At 41.7% G+C, this 16,964-nt stretch overlaps 2 protein-coding genes across 2 annotated transcripts in view; both read left to right on the top strand.

The window, feature by feature from the left end:
• The window catches only part of CC2D2B (coiled-coil and C2 domain containing 2B), a 123,641-nt gene extending 110,424 nt beyond the window's left edge, over window positions 1–13,217 (top strand). The window contains exons 31-35 of the mRNA XM_062213940.1: window positions 424–558; window positions 914–1,036; window positions 8,990–9,048; window positions 10,972–11,149; window positions 13,029–13,217. Coding sequence (XP_062069924.1) covers window positions 424–558; window positions 914–1,036; window positions 8,990–9,048; window positions 10,972–11,149; window positions 13,029–13,217 — 684 coding nt within the window. The remainder of the gene's footprint in view (window positions 1–423; window positions 559–913; window positions 1,037–8,989; window positions 9,049–10,971; window positions 11,150–13,028) is intronic.
• On the top strand, window positions 4,460–5,283 carry LOC133775940 (large ribosomal subunit protein uL30-like). Its single transcript, XM_062214526.1, has one exon. The coding sequence runs from the start codon at window positions 4,463–4,465 to the stop codon at window positions 5,204–5,206; it is 744 nt and encodes a 247-aa protein (XP_062070510.1). The 5' UTR covers window positions 4,460–4,462; the 3' UTR covers window positions 5,207–5,283.
• Window positions 13,218–16,964: the final 3,747 nt, after the last annotated feature.

The following is a 16,964-nucleotide window of genomic DNA, read 5'->3' as shown; positions in this document are numbered from 1 at the left end:
TTTTAACTTCTTTAATGTTTTTATCAGAGCCATAAGCCTGTTTTTATCCTTAACTGCCTGGCATTCACTCTTAGTCTCCAAGTATATTCTTACAAAAGCGGGGCTAGTCCCTAGCACGACTTTGTGTGAATCAGACACTTTACTACTGTCTTTTGGGACATCATCATCATTTGCTGATTCTGTTACGACAGCATACTTTTGCCATCAGGACAGATCCCACAGGCCCATATGTGGCAGCAGTGGCACACTGATTCTCTTGCCTGTGTCCTCGTGCTAACCTAGTTCTGTCATTTCTGGGGCTTGGGTATTTTCCCACTTTTCAAAAAAAGACTTTTAGAAATAAGAATCATTGCATTATAATTTCTGCATACAGAAGTTAGTTAAATCCACCAAAAATGACATTACCTCTTTTTCCTTGAACAGGGCCATGTGGCTTATGTACTAACTCAAGAAAGTGATGAATATTTGCTTTGGAATCCATCAACTGGACAATGCCATAAGCAGTTTGACCCATTTTGTCCCTTACAAAGTGTAGATTGTTTGTTTGATGATAAAAATGTAAGTATGTGGGGAAATCCTATTTTAAGTAACCACCTCAAGAACCAAGCTAGACAGACATTAGAATCACTTGGGGACTTTGAAGACGATATGGATATTAAATCAGAATCCCTGGGGTATAGAATCTGAGCAGACCTCTAGCTCTGAACCTTCCCAAGGTGACTCTAGTGCCTCCAAGGTTGAGAACTGATAAAGTAGTCCTATGATCACAAAACCCTGGACTCAACGATTTCTTGCCTCAGAACCTCCCTTACAAAGCATTAAGTAGTAGGACTGTAAAATTTTACTCCATGCTTACCTACTCTGGTCTTGTGTTTCCATGAGCCTACACTCACTTTTTGTTAATTTTTAATAGGTATGGTTTAATATTCAACAAAATAATACACCCATGGCTGTACATTTTGACTATTCAAAAGAAAGTTTCTGGAAACAGTTAATTCCAAAACATTTTCAAGGGACAAAACCACAAAGCATACAGGTAAATCACTATATTTTTGCAGATGTGTATTTATGAGAGTGTCCATGGCCTCTGATCTTCACTTGTTGTGATAGTTCTTATTATGTCTTGTAGTTGACTGCTTATTGAATTATTTCGCACTATTAATAAAAAAACTAATTTTCTCTACCATCCAACCTGTATTTAGATAAGTTTAGACCCCTTCTTTTCCCTGCAGGAAAAGAAATTAAGAATAAGGTACCATCCCAAGTGTAAATTCAGTTTGTAGAATAGATTTTAGGTTTTTTTAATCATGAAAACAGAGCATTTAATGTTCAAAATGGTGTAATAAGTTTTTGCTTTGATCTAGCCCTCCTGCTCCTCCTCCATGATGATGATCAAATGGAGAAATTTACAAAGGACTTACCTGAGCTCCAAACCATGATAGATAACTCATGGAATAGAAACAGGACAGAAACACTAGCAGTTGAGTGGTCTGAAGCAGGGATAGCAGCTAGTTTGAAAATGCTTTGAGAAAGCCAGTGATCCAGCCCAGGCATCACTTTTTGAAGCCAAGGACTGTCATGGGGCTACCCAAATCCTCAACTTTTGAGGAAAATGGGGAGAAAATTATATACTCACTCTCTAGGGCTCAGGAGGCAAGAGATCAGGAATTGACCCAGTCACTAGGTGGCTTGACCAATGGACCTGTTAGGTATTTGGCATCACTTTGGCAAGACACTCCCAACACCTTGTCAAAAACTGCTTCAGGGGCTGGTGCTGTGGTATAGCGGGTGAAGCCATTGTGGCCATCTGGGGAGTGAACCAGCAGATGGAAGACCTTTCTCTCTCTCTCTTCCTCTGTTTGTAACTCTACCTCTTAAATAAATAAATAAATAAATAAATAACCTGTTTCTGGATTGTGGACCATGGTGTAGCGCAATACAGGTAATTGCAGAGTCCACAAACTAGACACTATGAGCCCATAGGGAGACAGAGAGAGAGAAAGAAAAAGAACAACAGAAAAATAGCCGAAAACAATTCACAGAAACTCAGATTCTCAGCCTCACTTATAATCAAGGAAATACAATTTCTTAAGGATTTATTTTATTTATTTGGAAGGCAGAGTTAAAGAGAAAGAGAGGGAGAAGGAGACAGAGAGATCTTCCATCCACTGATTCAATCCCCAGTTGGCCACAGCAGCTGGAGCCGGGCCAGTCTGAAGCCAGGAGCCAGGAGCTTCCTTTGGGTCTTCCAATTGGGTACTGGGGCCCAGTGATTTGAGACATCTTTCGCTGTTTTCCCAGGTACATTAGCAGGGAGCTGGATCAGAAATGGAGCAGCCAGTACTTTAGCCGTTGCCCATGTGGAATGCTGACACTGTAGGTGGTGGTTTTACCCACTAAGTCACAGGGCTGGCCTGGAAATATAATTTAAAACAATAAAACACTATTTTACAAGCATAAAATTAGTGGGAAAAGAAAACATGATCTTACCAAGTCTTGACAAAGAGAAACGATGGGAGCACTGTGGAAAGCAGTATGAGATATCTGGTAGAGTTGAAGATGTTTAGTCTTTGATCTACCAATTCAAACTTCTAAGTGTATACCCTAGAAGAACATGCACAGGGACATTAAGTGCAGTAGTGCTCAGTACAGAAAATCATTACCAGAAAATCAGTACATGAATTGTGAAATACTTAAGCATTGTATGAATCAATTTATAGTGGTTCTCAATTTGTACCTACATTTCATTAGAATCTCTGAGGGTGGAACCTCTACAGAAATAGTTTTTGAAGTTCCCAAGATGATTTCAATATGCAGCCACAGTTGAGAACCACTAACCAGAGCTATGCATGTCAACATGAGTTAATATAAAAATGTTCTGTTGAGCTAGAGCTGTGGTGCGGCAGGTTAAAGCCCTGGCCTGTAGTGCGGGCATCCCACATGGGCGCCAGTTCAAGTCCAGGCTGCTCCACTTCTGATCCAGCTTCCTGATAATGTGCCTGGGAAAGAAGCAGAGGCTGGCCCAAGTCCTTGGGCCCCTGCACCCTGCACCCAAGTAGGAGACCTAGAAGGAATTCATGGCCTTAGCATCAGCTCATCTCAGGCCATTGCGGATGAACCAGCGAATGGAAGACCTCTCTCTGTAATTCCCTCTTTCAAATATATCTTAAAGAAAAAAAAGAGGGGATGGGACCAGCACTGTGGCAAAGCGGGTTAATGCCCTGGCCTGAAGCGCCAGCATCCCATATGGGCACCCGTTTGAGACCTGGCTGCTCCACTTTCAATCCAGCTTTCTGCTGTGGCCTGGGAAAGCATTGAAGGATGGCCCAAGTCCTTGGGCCCCTGCATTCATGTGGAAGACCAGGAAGAATCTCCTGGCTCCTGACTTTGGATCAGTGCAGTCTGGCCATTGTGGCCATCTGGAGAGTGAACCCGCAAATAGAAGACCTCTCTCTCTGTGTGTGCCTCTCCTCTCTCTGTGTAGCTCTGACTTTCAAATAAATAAATAAAATCCTTAAAAAAAAAAAAAAGAAAAAGAAAAAAAGAGGGGCCTTTGCTGTGGTACAGCAGGTTAAAAGCCTTGGCCTGAAGTGCCAGCATCCCATATGGGCACCAGTTCTATCCCAGCTGCTCCTCTTCCAATCCAGCTCTCTGCTATGGCCTGGGAAAGCAGTAGAAGATGGCCCAAGTCCTTGGGTCCCTGCACCCATGTGGGAGACCTGGAAAAAGCTCCTGGCTTCGGATCAGCACACCTCCAGCCATTGTGGCCATCTGGGGAGTGAACCAACAGATGGAAGACGGACTTCTCTGTTCCTACCTCTCTCTGTAACTCTGTCTTTCAATAAATAAAATATTTTTTAAAAAAAAGAAAGAGAAAAAGAGAGAGAGAGAGAGAGAGAGAGAGAGAGGAAGAAAGAAAAGAAAAGAAAAGAAAAGAAAAGAAAAGAAAAGAAAAGAAAAGAAAAGAAAAGAAAAGAAAAGAAAGAGGCCAGCACTGTGGCTTAGTGGGTAAAGCCGCCACCTGCGGTGCTGGCACTCCTTATGGGCGCTGGTTTGAGTCCCGGCTGCTCCATTTCTAATCCAGCTCTCTGCTATGGCCTGGGAAAGCAGTAGAAAATGGCCTAAGTCTTGGGCCCCTGCACCCACATGGAAGACCTGGAAGAAGCTCTTGGCTCCTGGCTTTGGATCAGTGCAGCTCTGACCCTTGCAGCCAATTGGGGAGTGAACCAGCAGATGGAAGACCTCTCTCTGCCTCTCCTCTCTCTGTGTAACTCTGACTTTCAAAGAAAAGAAATCCATCTTAAAAAGGGGGGGAGGGCCTCATTTTAAAAAAATAAAAGAAAAAAAGAAATGAAAACATATCTTAAAAAATGTTTTGTTAAGAAAATTAAAATGACATATACAAGGGGTCTTCAGAAAGTTAATGGAAAACACATAAGAACCCTCTTTTCTGGCTGGAACTATGGAGGGTGCCGAAGAGAAGAAGAAGGTTCCTGCTGTGCCAGAAACCCTGAAGAAAAAGCGGAGGAATTTCGCAGAGCTGAAGATAAAGAGCCTGAGGAAGAAGTTTGCCCAAAAGATGCTTCGAAAGGCAAGGAGGACGCTTATCTATGAGAAAGCGAAGCACTATCACAAGGAATACAGGCAGATGTACAGAACTGAAATTCAGATGGCGAGGATGGCAAGAAAAGCTGGCAACTTCTATGTACCTGCAGAACCCAAGTTGGCGTTTGTCATCAGGATCAGAGGTATCAATGGTGTGAGCCCCAAAGTCCGAAAAGTGCTGCAGCTTCTTCGCCTTCGCCAGATCTTCAATGGCACCTTTGGTAAGCTCAACAAGGCCTCGATTAACATGCTGAGGATTGTGGAGCCATATATTGCATGGGGGAACCCAAATCTGAAGTCAGTAAATGAACTAATTTACAAACGTGGCTATGGAAAAATCAATAAGAAGCGAATTGCTTTGATGGATAACACTCTGATTGCCCGCTCTCTTGGTAAATACAATATCATCTGCATGGAGGATCTGATTCACGAGATCTATACTGTTGGGAAACACTTCAAGGAAGCAAATAACTTCTTGTGGCCCTTCAAGTTATCATCTCCCCAAGGTGGGATGAAGAAAAAGACCACCCATCTTGTAGAGGGTGGGGATGCTGGCAACAGGGAAGACCAAATCAACATACTTATTAGAAGGATGAACTAAGGTGTCTCCTATGGTATTTTTGTAATCTGGTCAGATAATAAACAGCAACTACAGTCAAATTGAAATAAACTGTTGTATTGGTGAAAAAAAGAAAAGAAAACACATACTGTGCATAGATTTTAAACTTCACTAGGATAAATTTATATTTTTAAAAAAGATTTATTATTTATTTGAAAGACAGAGTTACAAAGAGAGGTCTTCCATCTGCTGGTTCACTCCCCAAATGGCCACAATGGCAATAGCTGAGCCTATCTGAAGCCAGGAGCCAGGAGCTTCTTCCAGGTATCCCATGTGGTTGCAGGGGCCCAAGGACTTGGGCCATCCTCCACTGCTTTCCTAAGCACATTAATAGGGAGCTGGATCAGAAGTGGAGCAGCTGGGACTTGAACCAGTGTCCATAAGGAATGCCAACACTGCAGGCTATAGTTTTAACCTGCTGTACCATATCATTGACCCCAAATTTATATTTTAATTATACTTTTTTTTTGACAGGCAGAGTGGACAGTGAGAGAGAGAGACAGAGAGAAAGGTCTTCCTTTACCATTGGTTCACCCTCCAATGGCCGCTGCGGCCAGCGTGCCACGGCTGGCGCACCGCGCTGATCCAAAGCCAGGAGCCAGGTGCTTCTCCTGGTCTCCTATGCGGGTGCAGGACCCCAGGACTTGGGCCATCCTCCACTGCACTCCCGGGCCACAGCAGAAAGCTGGACTGGAAGAGGGGCAACTGGGACAGAATCTGGCGCCCCAACCAGGACTAGAACCCGGGGTGCCAGTGACGCAGGCGGATGATTAGCCTATTGAGCCGCGGCACCAGCCTTTATTATACTTTTATAAACTTTTTGAAGTACCCTCATACAATATAGTCATTTATATGAAATTTTGAGATTATTATTTATGTATTTATAGATATATAGTGATGTATATAAAAGCATCCTTGAGAATGATACCTAACAAATTCTGGTTAGAGGTTACCTTTGGGGAGAGAAGAAAAGAAATGAGATCAGGAATCAGTACACTTAAGTCTATCTGTAGCATCTTCTTTAAAAATCTAAAACAAATATGGAAGGATGCAATTAGATATAGCCAGGTGGTAGATATGTTGAGTGGATGATCATTGTATTCTGTATGTTTATCTGTACATTTGAGGCAATTACAATATTAAAAAGAATACATAGTGGTTGTATGGAGAGAAATCAAAGAATACTGAAGTATGTAAAGTGAGGAGCTTCTCTGCTCTTTAACACCCTTTTCCTGCTGTCAGTAGTTTCCCGTGCATCCTTTTAAACATTCTCCATGCAGATGCAAGCATATATATGTATATATATATATAAGCATATATATATATATACTTTTTGAAAAGTCATTTTAAAGAAGGGGAAAAGTGCATCTCTGTCTTGAGCAAACCACATTTTCTTCCTCTTGCAGCCCATGCCTTGCTTCTTCTACCCCAAAGCTGTGGCCAAACCATTGCTCTCTCCTGGAGGGGGAATGATCAATTTAGAAATGAAGTGGCTTTTGTTTCCTAGATAATCATTCTCTTATTCAGGTGACATATATTAATTATCTGCAGTGAGCCCGTGCTATGTTAGGTGTAGGTGCCTAAAGGGAAATGATGTGTCTCAGTGTTCTTAGAACTATATTCTAGAGGGGCAAACAGAAGGAAATAAGCCACAGCAGTACAGTGATAACAGTATTACAGAAGAAATGCATGTGCTTTGGAAAGCACAGACAGGAGGACCTAAAAAAGGAGATGTGCTGGGGTTTCCTGGAAAAAGTGATGACATACTAAGGAGGGCTGAGCAGGAGTTTGCCTGGATGAAAGCCAGGGAGTGATTGATCCCAGTGGAGAGCAGGACCAGCAGACAGGAAGGAGATGTCCATCAAAGTGCTGCTGGGCCAGCTTGGCCACTGCCAGGGAGGGAGGAGAGATGAGCAGGGTCATATGAAGAATGTGGACCTCTAACCTCAGCACGGTCAGAAGCCAACATCACTGAGGCAAGTGCTACCATGCCTGAAATTGTGCATTTTACTCTTTAATGTTTACTTATTTATTTATCTTATTTCAGAGACAGAGACAAACAGAGATGTTCTATCCACTGCTGCACTCCCTGGGGCTAGGCCAAGTTGAAGCTAACAGCCCATCTGGGTCCCTCACAGGGGTGGCAGGGAACCATGTATTTGGGCCCTCATTTGCTGCCTCCCGAGTATATTATCAGAAAGATGGGATTAATTGGAAGTAGACTAGGACTTGAACCCAGACACTCCAACATGGGATGCAGGCATCCTAGTTGGCTTCCTAACTGCTATGTCAAATGTCCATCTCCAAAATTGTGCTTTTAAAAGCCACTGTGACTGAAGGTGGAAATTAAACCTCTTCCAAGCTGAATCTACAAATATAAAACTCAGAATTATATTTGACTTAATGTCTCTATTGACTTCTTTGCCACGGGTTAATGACCATCAATCTTCTGCCTTGCCACCTACATCCCAGAATAAACCACTATCCAAAGTGAACACTGTCCAGCTGTTACACACAATTGAAAACAGGAATTTGAATGTGCATGTAAGAACATGGGTTAACAGGGAAATCATCCTGAAGTTTTTAAGGTCTTGAGATCCTAAGGAAAAAAGGGACCTTTGTCAGAGGGCCAGCACCCCCATAAATGTGACAAGTTAACATTACCCAGGCCTAAAAGGGCCTAGCAAACCCACAGAAAGTGCCTGGTGTAGGTTACCAGGTGGGCAATGGTTGACAAAGAATTCAGTCCATCTGTCCTGTCTGGGACAGCTGTTGGCCCCTGCAAGGTGACAATGGCAGTCACACTTTTCTCACTATCTCCCATCTCCTGCCATGTTTCATTGTAGGGAAACTCCCTGTTCTTGACACTAGTCTCTCATCTAGTGGTTCTTCAACAATGGCAGGCATCAGAAACACCTGGAGGACTTGTTAAGCCTTGGCTTACATGGGTCTGAGGTGAGGGCCAACAGTATATAGTTCTAACAAGTTCCCAGGTCTGAAGTTGCTGATATAGAGACCACACATTAGGAACCTAGAGACCTATCTAGTGTTGCCTTCTTTTTGCACAACCCTCGCTCTACTCATGAAGGGGTTATTATCTGGCCCTGCCTCTATTCCTCAGTTCAGGAAACCCAAGTAAAAACTGTAAACCCAGCCCCTCACTCTTGTTCATGTGAGCCCTACAAACACAATGAGCCAGCCCCAGCCAGTACTGAGAACAGCTAATCAACATAAAGGTCAAATCATGTTAGAAGAGCAATAAAAACATAAAATCTGATGTTTGTTGAGTGTCCATGTTGCCAGGCTTTACATCTATTTCCTTATTTTAAAATCTTCACAAGATACTAGGGCAGTAGGTACTATTATCCTCCGTATTTTGAAGATGATAACGGAGCCTCAGAGCAGAGGGGTTAAGTAACTTTGCCAAGGCCAAAGTTGATAAGTGGAAGAGACCATTGTGGCTGCTGAAGATTATTTGGTAGAACCCACAAGCAATTCAAAACCTTATTTGAATAATGAATGGAATAGCAATTCTTACCTATGAGAAAATTTTGTTTTGTAAATCTATCACCCTCATCCCCACCACCAGGCTCTGGTGAAGCAGAATCAAATTCAAAAGAACACTATGAGCTATATTACCTATATAATTGTTTTTGTCATGAGATAGTGATTTGGGTTTCCCCTCACTATAGTAGCACTCTGGGGGTGACTGTGATATAAGGTTGGTCTTTATAGAATCTTTCTGAACTTTTGTTTGTATTTCAGCCTGAAGAAATAATTTATTCTGATACAAATAAAAGTATGGTAGAAGACCTAAAGAACAGGTAACAGTCTTTTCTTTTTAATTCCTTATTCAATCACCTTTCAGTCTTCCAACTCAGCTTTTCAAAATACCTGTTAGATTCTATACCAGGAGCATGACAGAAGAGATGATAACAGTTCCATTAAACCACCTATCTTTTGCTACATGCATTGAAAAGTGGCCCTTCTACCATCCAGGGCATTCTTTGAAAGGATGGTATACATTCACCCTGGAAAACACAGTGAGCTGTCATCTGTTCTCAACACAGATGCCTGTTTAACCTGCACTAATAAAAATGAGGTAGCTAGTACTTTTTGAAAGGACCTGAAGGTAAATGGCTCATGGCTCAGGTAATGGTAAAAACATCCCAGTTTGGTGATAGAAACATTCTGTCACTCCAGGGCACTCCCACTTACCCAAACACACTGTTACACACAGTTGCCTTAAAGGAGTTGTTCAGGTAAGCCCAAGGGGTCATGGACTTCTACTCCAGATATGTCAGAGGCTTCTAGATCTGATTGCCTCCAGTGACTCCCACTCACGTAACACATAAGCCACTTTCAACTCATCAAAACAGAGCTCGACAGAAATCAGTATGCCGTTCCCTTTTCTCACTAGTACACAACCCTACCCTACCCCCCTGTCATTCCCACTCCTCATTGACCAGTTCTTAACAATAAAGGAAAGTGCCTTAGAGAAATCGTTCCTGACTTCTGGTTTTAGTCAGAATTGCTTCCAGAACTATTTAAAAATGCAGGTTCCAAGATCCCAGTCCAGATCTGTATCTGGAGGTGAAACATTTTGGTGAAGCTCACAAATGATTCTGATGCATGGCCACTATTGAGATGCTCTGCAAATTCCAAATTATTTAGCTTACTATAAATTCAGCCAAGAGGAGACTAGTAAGTAGCATCTCCTGTAAACAAACACTGTGGTTGGAGAAACAGTCTCACACAATCATCCTGCACAGAGGGGAGGTTTCTCAGAAGGAACCCACCCACCATGTGCCCCACCTATTCCCCCTCCCCAGCATGATTCATCACCAGGCACTGTTCTAGGGGCTGGGTATACAGCAAAAATTCCTGCCCCTATGGAGCTTAAATTCTAGTAGAGAGAAGCTTATCACCATACTAATTAGTCCAGTGCCTTGTTTTCTTCCAGCTCTGCTTGCTAAATTAGCTGATCTCATAATCCTTTCCCTGCCAACATCATCCCAGATCACATATCTGAATTTTTGTAAAGACAGTTTCTTGGAAACACCATGTCCTATGTCAGAAAAGGGTTAGGAGTTGTAGGAAAGTCAGCCCAGTGTTGTCATAGTGAAGACACCAGGTAACTGGAAGATAATGTGTACTGAATAGCTGATGCTGTCTACCCTGGAAAGCTTCTTGTCTTCCCAAGCCAGTCAAGAACCTGCTTCACCCTAACCAGATCAGTGTGAATGGTGGCTGACACTCTTAGCTAAAGAAGTCCGGTTTGGGGGCCTGGGCTGTGGTGTAGCAGGTAAAACTGTCACCTACAGTGCTGGCATCCCACATGAGCACCGGTTCAAGTCCCAGCTGCTCCACTTCTGATCCAGCCCTCTGCTATAGCCTGGGAAAGCTGTGGAAGATGGCCCAAGTTCTTGGGCCCCTTGTACCCACGTGGGAGACCTGGAAGAAGCTCCTGGCTCCTGGCTTCAGATCAGTGCATCTCTGGCCATTGCGGCTATTTGGGGAGTGAACTTGCGGATGGAACACCTCTCTCTCTCTCTCTCTAACTCTCCAATCTCTGTGTAACTCTGACTTTCAAATTAATAAATAAATCTTGAAAAAAAAAAAAAAGGCCTGGTTTGCTCCCATGTTCAAAAAGAATCATTCTTATACTTGAATAAAAGCAACTCTTGTATCTCACATACTAAATTAGTTATAATTTTTCATAAATAATCTTTGTATCCTTACCTTAGGATTGAAAGGACTCTAAAGGGCAAAATGATGGAATGGAGACCTAAACACCCAACACGTTGGAATCGACAATGTACTTCTATTTTACGACAAATCCTTCCTAAGCTGGAATTTGGCACAGGAAGCTTTGTTTCACCTGAAGAAGACAGTGATTTTGAAAGACTGCTACAGTTTTATTGGGTTTGTATAAGACTTAATGTGCTAATGACATTTGTGTTAACTGTGTTACCAACTTCTAAATAACAGTAATCTTAACTCTCTCTGAAATGTTTTCTATCTTGATCCTAGATTCTGTGGCTTTAATGTGCATTTGCTTACAAACCAAAACATTTCAAAGGGAGTGAACAGTGATTACCAAGACAACATGGCATAGAATTTTCTTGGAACTTATTGTATGCTTCATGTTGCATGAAGTATCAATTTTGGACAAACATATGCCAAAGGAAACCACTTTGTAGACAAAATATCAAAAAGTGGTCCCTAGTAACCAATAGCAGTTGCCATTGGTTCTGGTCCAGAGGACTCCAGACAAGCTTCAGTATCTTCTGTGTGCAAATTATTTTCAGTTTTATACATTCAGCATGGATCTCTCTCTGACTTCCCCTCTTGTATATTCACCAGCCCATTGACAGCTTCTTAGAAGGTAAAATGACATCTCAAACTAAAGTCCATAGGTAACATAATGGGCATTTGGTAAATCAACTGGAACCCTCCTTCCCTTAATCCTACTCTACTTCATGCTGTGAAAATCTTTTCACCTTTTCTGTCTTATAACCTGGTCCAGTAGGTTTTTGTAAATCCCAACTTCCCAAGATTGAGACTCCTTCTCCCTACCACCCAGTAGACTAGAAGATTCTAGTAGACTAGGAGTTCTAGGGGGACTCCATGAGGGAAGGAAATAAGGAATATCTTGGGAGTTGAGTACTTAGGCTTCCAGGGAGAGATCTGCAGGCACTATTCACCCATGAACAGGAAGGAAATTGTTTTCATTTTGCATTTTTTTAAAATAGAATTAGGAGTATAAACATGAAAATGTAATTAAATATAGCCAAGGTTCAGATCTTGGCACTCCTTTATAAAATTACCTGATAATATAGAGTCTGCAATAATAAACCTAGACTGAATCCAGAAGCCTTGTGTTCAAATTCTGGTCTCACCGTTCATGAATTTTGATTTAGGGCAAGTTACCTAGCCTCTCTAACTCTTTTATCCCATTGTGTAATGGTGATAATTAGTTATATATTTTGTAATTGAGAGAGAGTTTTAAGTGAACTAACACTCAAACTGTGGCAAGCAGCACCTGGAGTGTTCAGTAAATGCTATTATTCTTAGTTTATGTGCCAAGCATTATGCTAGGCACTGGAGTTATGCAATTAAACAAGACAGATATGATCTTGTGCATTCATAGAAATTATAGGCTATTTATAGACCAGAAAATGGGCAATTGCAATAGGTTTTATTAATTAACTGGAGAAGGACAGTGTGTTACTCAACTACATGGGAAGAGCATGTGAACAGATTTAAGGATAGGAAAAATCCTCCTGGGATAAGCAATCTAAGTCTTGAAAAAGGCTTATGATTATCATCTGTGTATTATACAATAGAAAATTTTAATATATATGATCTACAGTTCTTTAATCCTGTCACATAGTAGTCACCTAACAAATATGAGCTGAATCAATGTCAAATAAATTCTTCCAAAATTCTCACTCAAATTTCTCATATGTAAGACTAAGTAATCTCCTTTTTGGCAGTTTGCTACCCAGAAAGGGGGCAGATATGTGAAATGTGAAAGCTGTGGTATCAGACATGATTGTGCTCATCTCTGTCTGCACAGTGGGGCTGTGATAGAACCTAACACATAGGATTGTTTAAGGATTAAATATGTATGTGAAGTATTGAGCATGATACCCAGAGTATCATCAGCACGCACAAGCAGCTGTTACTAGTGTATGACTGCCATTTCTTGGAGGCTGCTGCGATCTTTTTGCATGCAGTAACTCCGAATGCCCTCCGTGATTGTGATAGGAGTTTGTGTGTTGTTCTGTCTTTAATGCAGATCACAGGATTTCCCATCCAGATGCCATACACTGACGTGCAGTCGGTTATTGATGCCGTGTATCAAACTGGAATTCATTCATCCGAATTTCCCCAGACGGAATTTGCTTTAGCTGTATATATCCACCCATTCCCAAACAACATTTTATCTGTGTGGGTCTATCTGGCTTCCTTATCCCGACATCAATGAAAAGGAGAAGACTGTATTATGGGTCCCTAGACCAGAAGCAAACAAACTTCTGGAACTTGGGAATTTTTCTTCATATCCTCAAGTCTAGCCAAGTGCTGAGCCCAGTTTTCAATTCACTTATAGAATTGGGCACTGTGGAGACTCATCCCTCTGAGTACAGATGATATCCTTTGGAGACATCTCCAAGAAGGACCTTTGGCTGTCTTGGATCATAGTCTTGATCCAGGAAAGAGGCAATTCTGGTTTCTTCTATAAGGCCAATATAATTAAATTGTGGACCTCACACCAACTGCCTCAGAATCACCTGGAAAGCCTTGCTAGAATTTCTGATTCCTATTTCTCACTCATAACCTAATGAATTGAAACTTCTGAGAGGAGCACCTGAGACCGTGTTATTTTTAACACAGCTCCCCAGGAAATTGTGATACATTGTTAAGAGTGAAAACCCAGCCTTACAGAATGTTGTCATTTCCAAAATGAGGTTAGTACATTTGATACTTACTCTGATTCAATTCCAGGTAGAAATTACTCAAATGGAAACCTAAGATCATTGCCTCACATAAAATAAAGTTATTTCACTGGTAAAGAATAAAGTAAGAATTGCACAATGTTGGGCTGAGGGCTTAGGACTGAGTCTGGCTTCTGGAGGCTTCTCATAGTTTGTTCGTGGGATGCCACCAACATGAAATCTTCACATCTCTAAGGATCTGGAAAGGACGCCCAGGAAACTATTATATCTAATCCCTCCTAGTTCTGTGAGGAAGGCAGGGAATGGCCTCAGCAAATCTCAGAATTCCTCCTTTCCTGAGTGAGTAGGCTTCTACTCTACTTATCTATTGCTTTCCTCTCCCAGTCGTGGCCTCAGGAAGGCCTATCTGGATTCTAGGAGCCCCCTAGGAAAGAATGGGGAGGGATCCAAGGAGGAAGCATCTCATTTGCTATTTGTTTGTTCTCTGCTTCATTGAGAAAGCAGTTATACAATTTACTTCAATGTGACATAACAACCTTTCATTTAAAAGTAGTCGAAGGATATGGATGTGCAAAGGTTAATCAGAGCGGTTTGGTCTGAGATAGAGAAAGAGAGAAGAGAAAGAACACATTACAGGAACACTGGGGTTCAAGCAAAGAGCAGCAACCCTAAATTCATGTACAAGGAGCTCACAACCTATGTCCCTTCCCCGAGGCATCTGCATGGGTTGGTGCCATAGAAGATCACATTGATGTGCAGTGATGTTAGTCTTGGAGTAAGCTTGGGACTACTAGAAGAGGCAAAGCAGGGATGTGGGTACAATAATGTTTTTTTCCTCCCAGGTTAAAATCTAATTGTGTGCATCTTCTGGCATAGATAAGAAAACTATCACAATTTTTGTCTTTATTTGAATGCTTCTGCTTACATTTTATATGAAATGTTGTTATTAAATAAGCCTCTCACTGTGACTGAGATAGCACAAAATGATAGCTTTGGAAAGATGAGCTTGCTTATGGAAAGAAATTCTGAATCCATGCAGTTCATTTCTGTGGAGTTTTCAGGTTTGCACTAGTTCAGGTTTACATTAACAACTATTTTAGTAGTTCATAGTTTTAAATTTCATAGGCCACTGAAAAGTAAGGTAGAAGGCTCACAGGCAAGCATGGAAGACCTTTCTGTAGTGCATTTTTTAAACATACATATGAGTTATTTCTCAACTAAATTTTTTCCTGAACATTTCAAAGTTATCCTTGATAAATTATTTTTGTCACTCAAATGTTTTTAAGAGATATGATTTTAAATGGAATTTGTAAAATTTTTAAGTCATTCCACAAATAACTACATAGTATCCAATATGTACCAGACACTTCAGTATGTGCTGTAGTACAGCAGTAAAAGGCAAGATCTTACCATCCTACCAATGTGAAGTTTATATTCTTAGAGGAGACAGATCATAGCAAATAGTGAGTGAGAAATTTGAAGGGTGATAAGGAAGGACTTTGGGGATTGGGATGGAAGGTATAAGCGGAACCGTCAGTGAAGTCAGAAGTCAGGTAGAACATTTAAGCTGAGATTTAAAGGATGATTTACCAACTGGAATTGTATTTTGTTGCATGTAACAAAAACTTGATCACAGTAGCTTAAATTAACAGTGAGTCCCCTTTCACATAACTGCATGTTCAGAGGAGGCAGTCCAAATCTCATGCAGTTGCTTCCTGGGGCCCCAAGCGTACTAGTCTTCATCCAGTTTCTTGGCCATCTCTAAGGAGGCTGCTCTCTTCTAGCTCCGTGGCTTTCAAATTTCAGCAAGTCAAAGAATCACCTGAAGGGGTTGCTAAACCACAGATCAGTGGGCCCCCGCCCCAAGAGTTTCTGATTCAGTGTCAGGGTTGGGGCCTGATATTTGCATATGTAAGTTCTCCGGCAAGGCTGAGACTGAGGAGTGCCGGGTGCTGAGAACTTGGGCTGTAGCTTCACAGCCATCTTCATGACCAGAAAAGGGTGAGGGAAAGGTGGGGGCAGAGAATGCTGTTGTTTTCACTGCTTTAGAAAAGCTTCCCAGGAGCACCTGCCCACTGACTTCTTGTATTCCATTGCCCAGAACTGTATTACTCCTAGTCACAAGGGAGACTGAGAGATCAAATATTTTAAGTGGACATACTGCTCTCCCAACTAAAATTAGCATTTTATTGTTGAGGAAAGGGGGAGGGTAGCTGTTGGACAGGCAAATCACAAAGTGTACCACAGAGGAGAGGAAGTCAGTCACGTACAGACCTGTGGCAAAACAATTCGAGACAAAGAAAAAAAAAAAATCATGTGAAAGCCTTCAGGCTAGGATGGGACTTGCCTGGGGGAGGGACAAGTAGTAGCACATAAGGCCACATAAGGACCAGATGACGCAGATCACTGACAGCTTTGATTATTTTCAAGTGCAGTAGGAAATCATTGGGGCTGGCATTGTGGCATAGTGAGTAACATTGCCACTTGCAACACCAATATCCCATCTGGGCACTGGTTCATGTCCAGCCTGCTCTACTTCTGATTCAGCTCCCTACTAACAGACTGGGAAAACAGCAGAAGATGCCCTAAATGTTTGGGCCCCTGCACCCGTGTGGGAGACCCAGATGGAGGTCCTGGCTCCTGGCTTTGGCCTGGCCCAGCGCTGGCTGCTGGGGCATTCTGGGGATGAAAAATCTTTCTCTCTCTATCTCTCCCCTCTGTAACTCTGACTTTCAAAATAAATCTTTTTTTTTTCTTAAATAAAAGAAATAATTGGAAGGTTTTAAGTGACTGAAAGAAATATTTTTCCTTTTTATATTTGAGATTATTTTAAAAACCAGATATTCATTATTTTATGAATCCATAAATGTAATCCTGTTTTTTAAATACTGATTTTACTTTTCTTTTCCATTCTGGCTTGGATCCCTGCCCCACTGTTCTCCTCCACCCACATTATAGGTTTCTCCCACCCCTTACCAATCAATTGTGTATCCTTCTGCTTAACTGCCATTCTCAAATATTCACACAAAAACACACAGTACTCATATTTGCATCTGCTCCTGTTTGTTTTACAAAAACTTACATATACTGCATTTCTCCTTCAAAAATAGTGAAACCTCCTCAAGTATACTAATATATTTTGTCTAAGGGATACATAACATTCCGTAGTATAGGCAGGACCATACAAACTCCTCTGCAGGTTATATACCACACAATTCAAAGTTTATGTGCAAGGACCCCTGGAGTTGTCTAGTATGGTGGCAGTCCTGGTTGTGCAT

Source organism: Lepus europaeus, chromosome 17 (genome assembly GCF_033115175.1).
Source record: "Lepus europaeus isolate LE1 chromosome 17, mLepTim1.pri, whole genome shotgun sequence".
NCBI classification, from domain to species: domain Eukaryota; kingdom Metazoa; phylum Chordata; class Mammalia; order Lagomorpha; family Leporidae; genus Lepus; species Lepus europaeus.
This window is presented reverse-complemented; position numbering and strand designations above follow the sequence as displayed.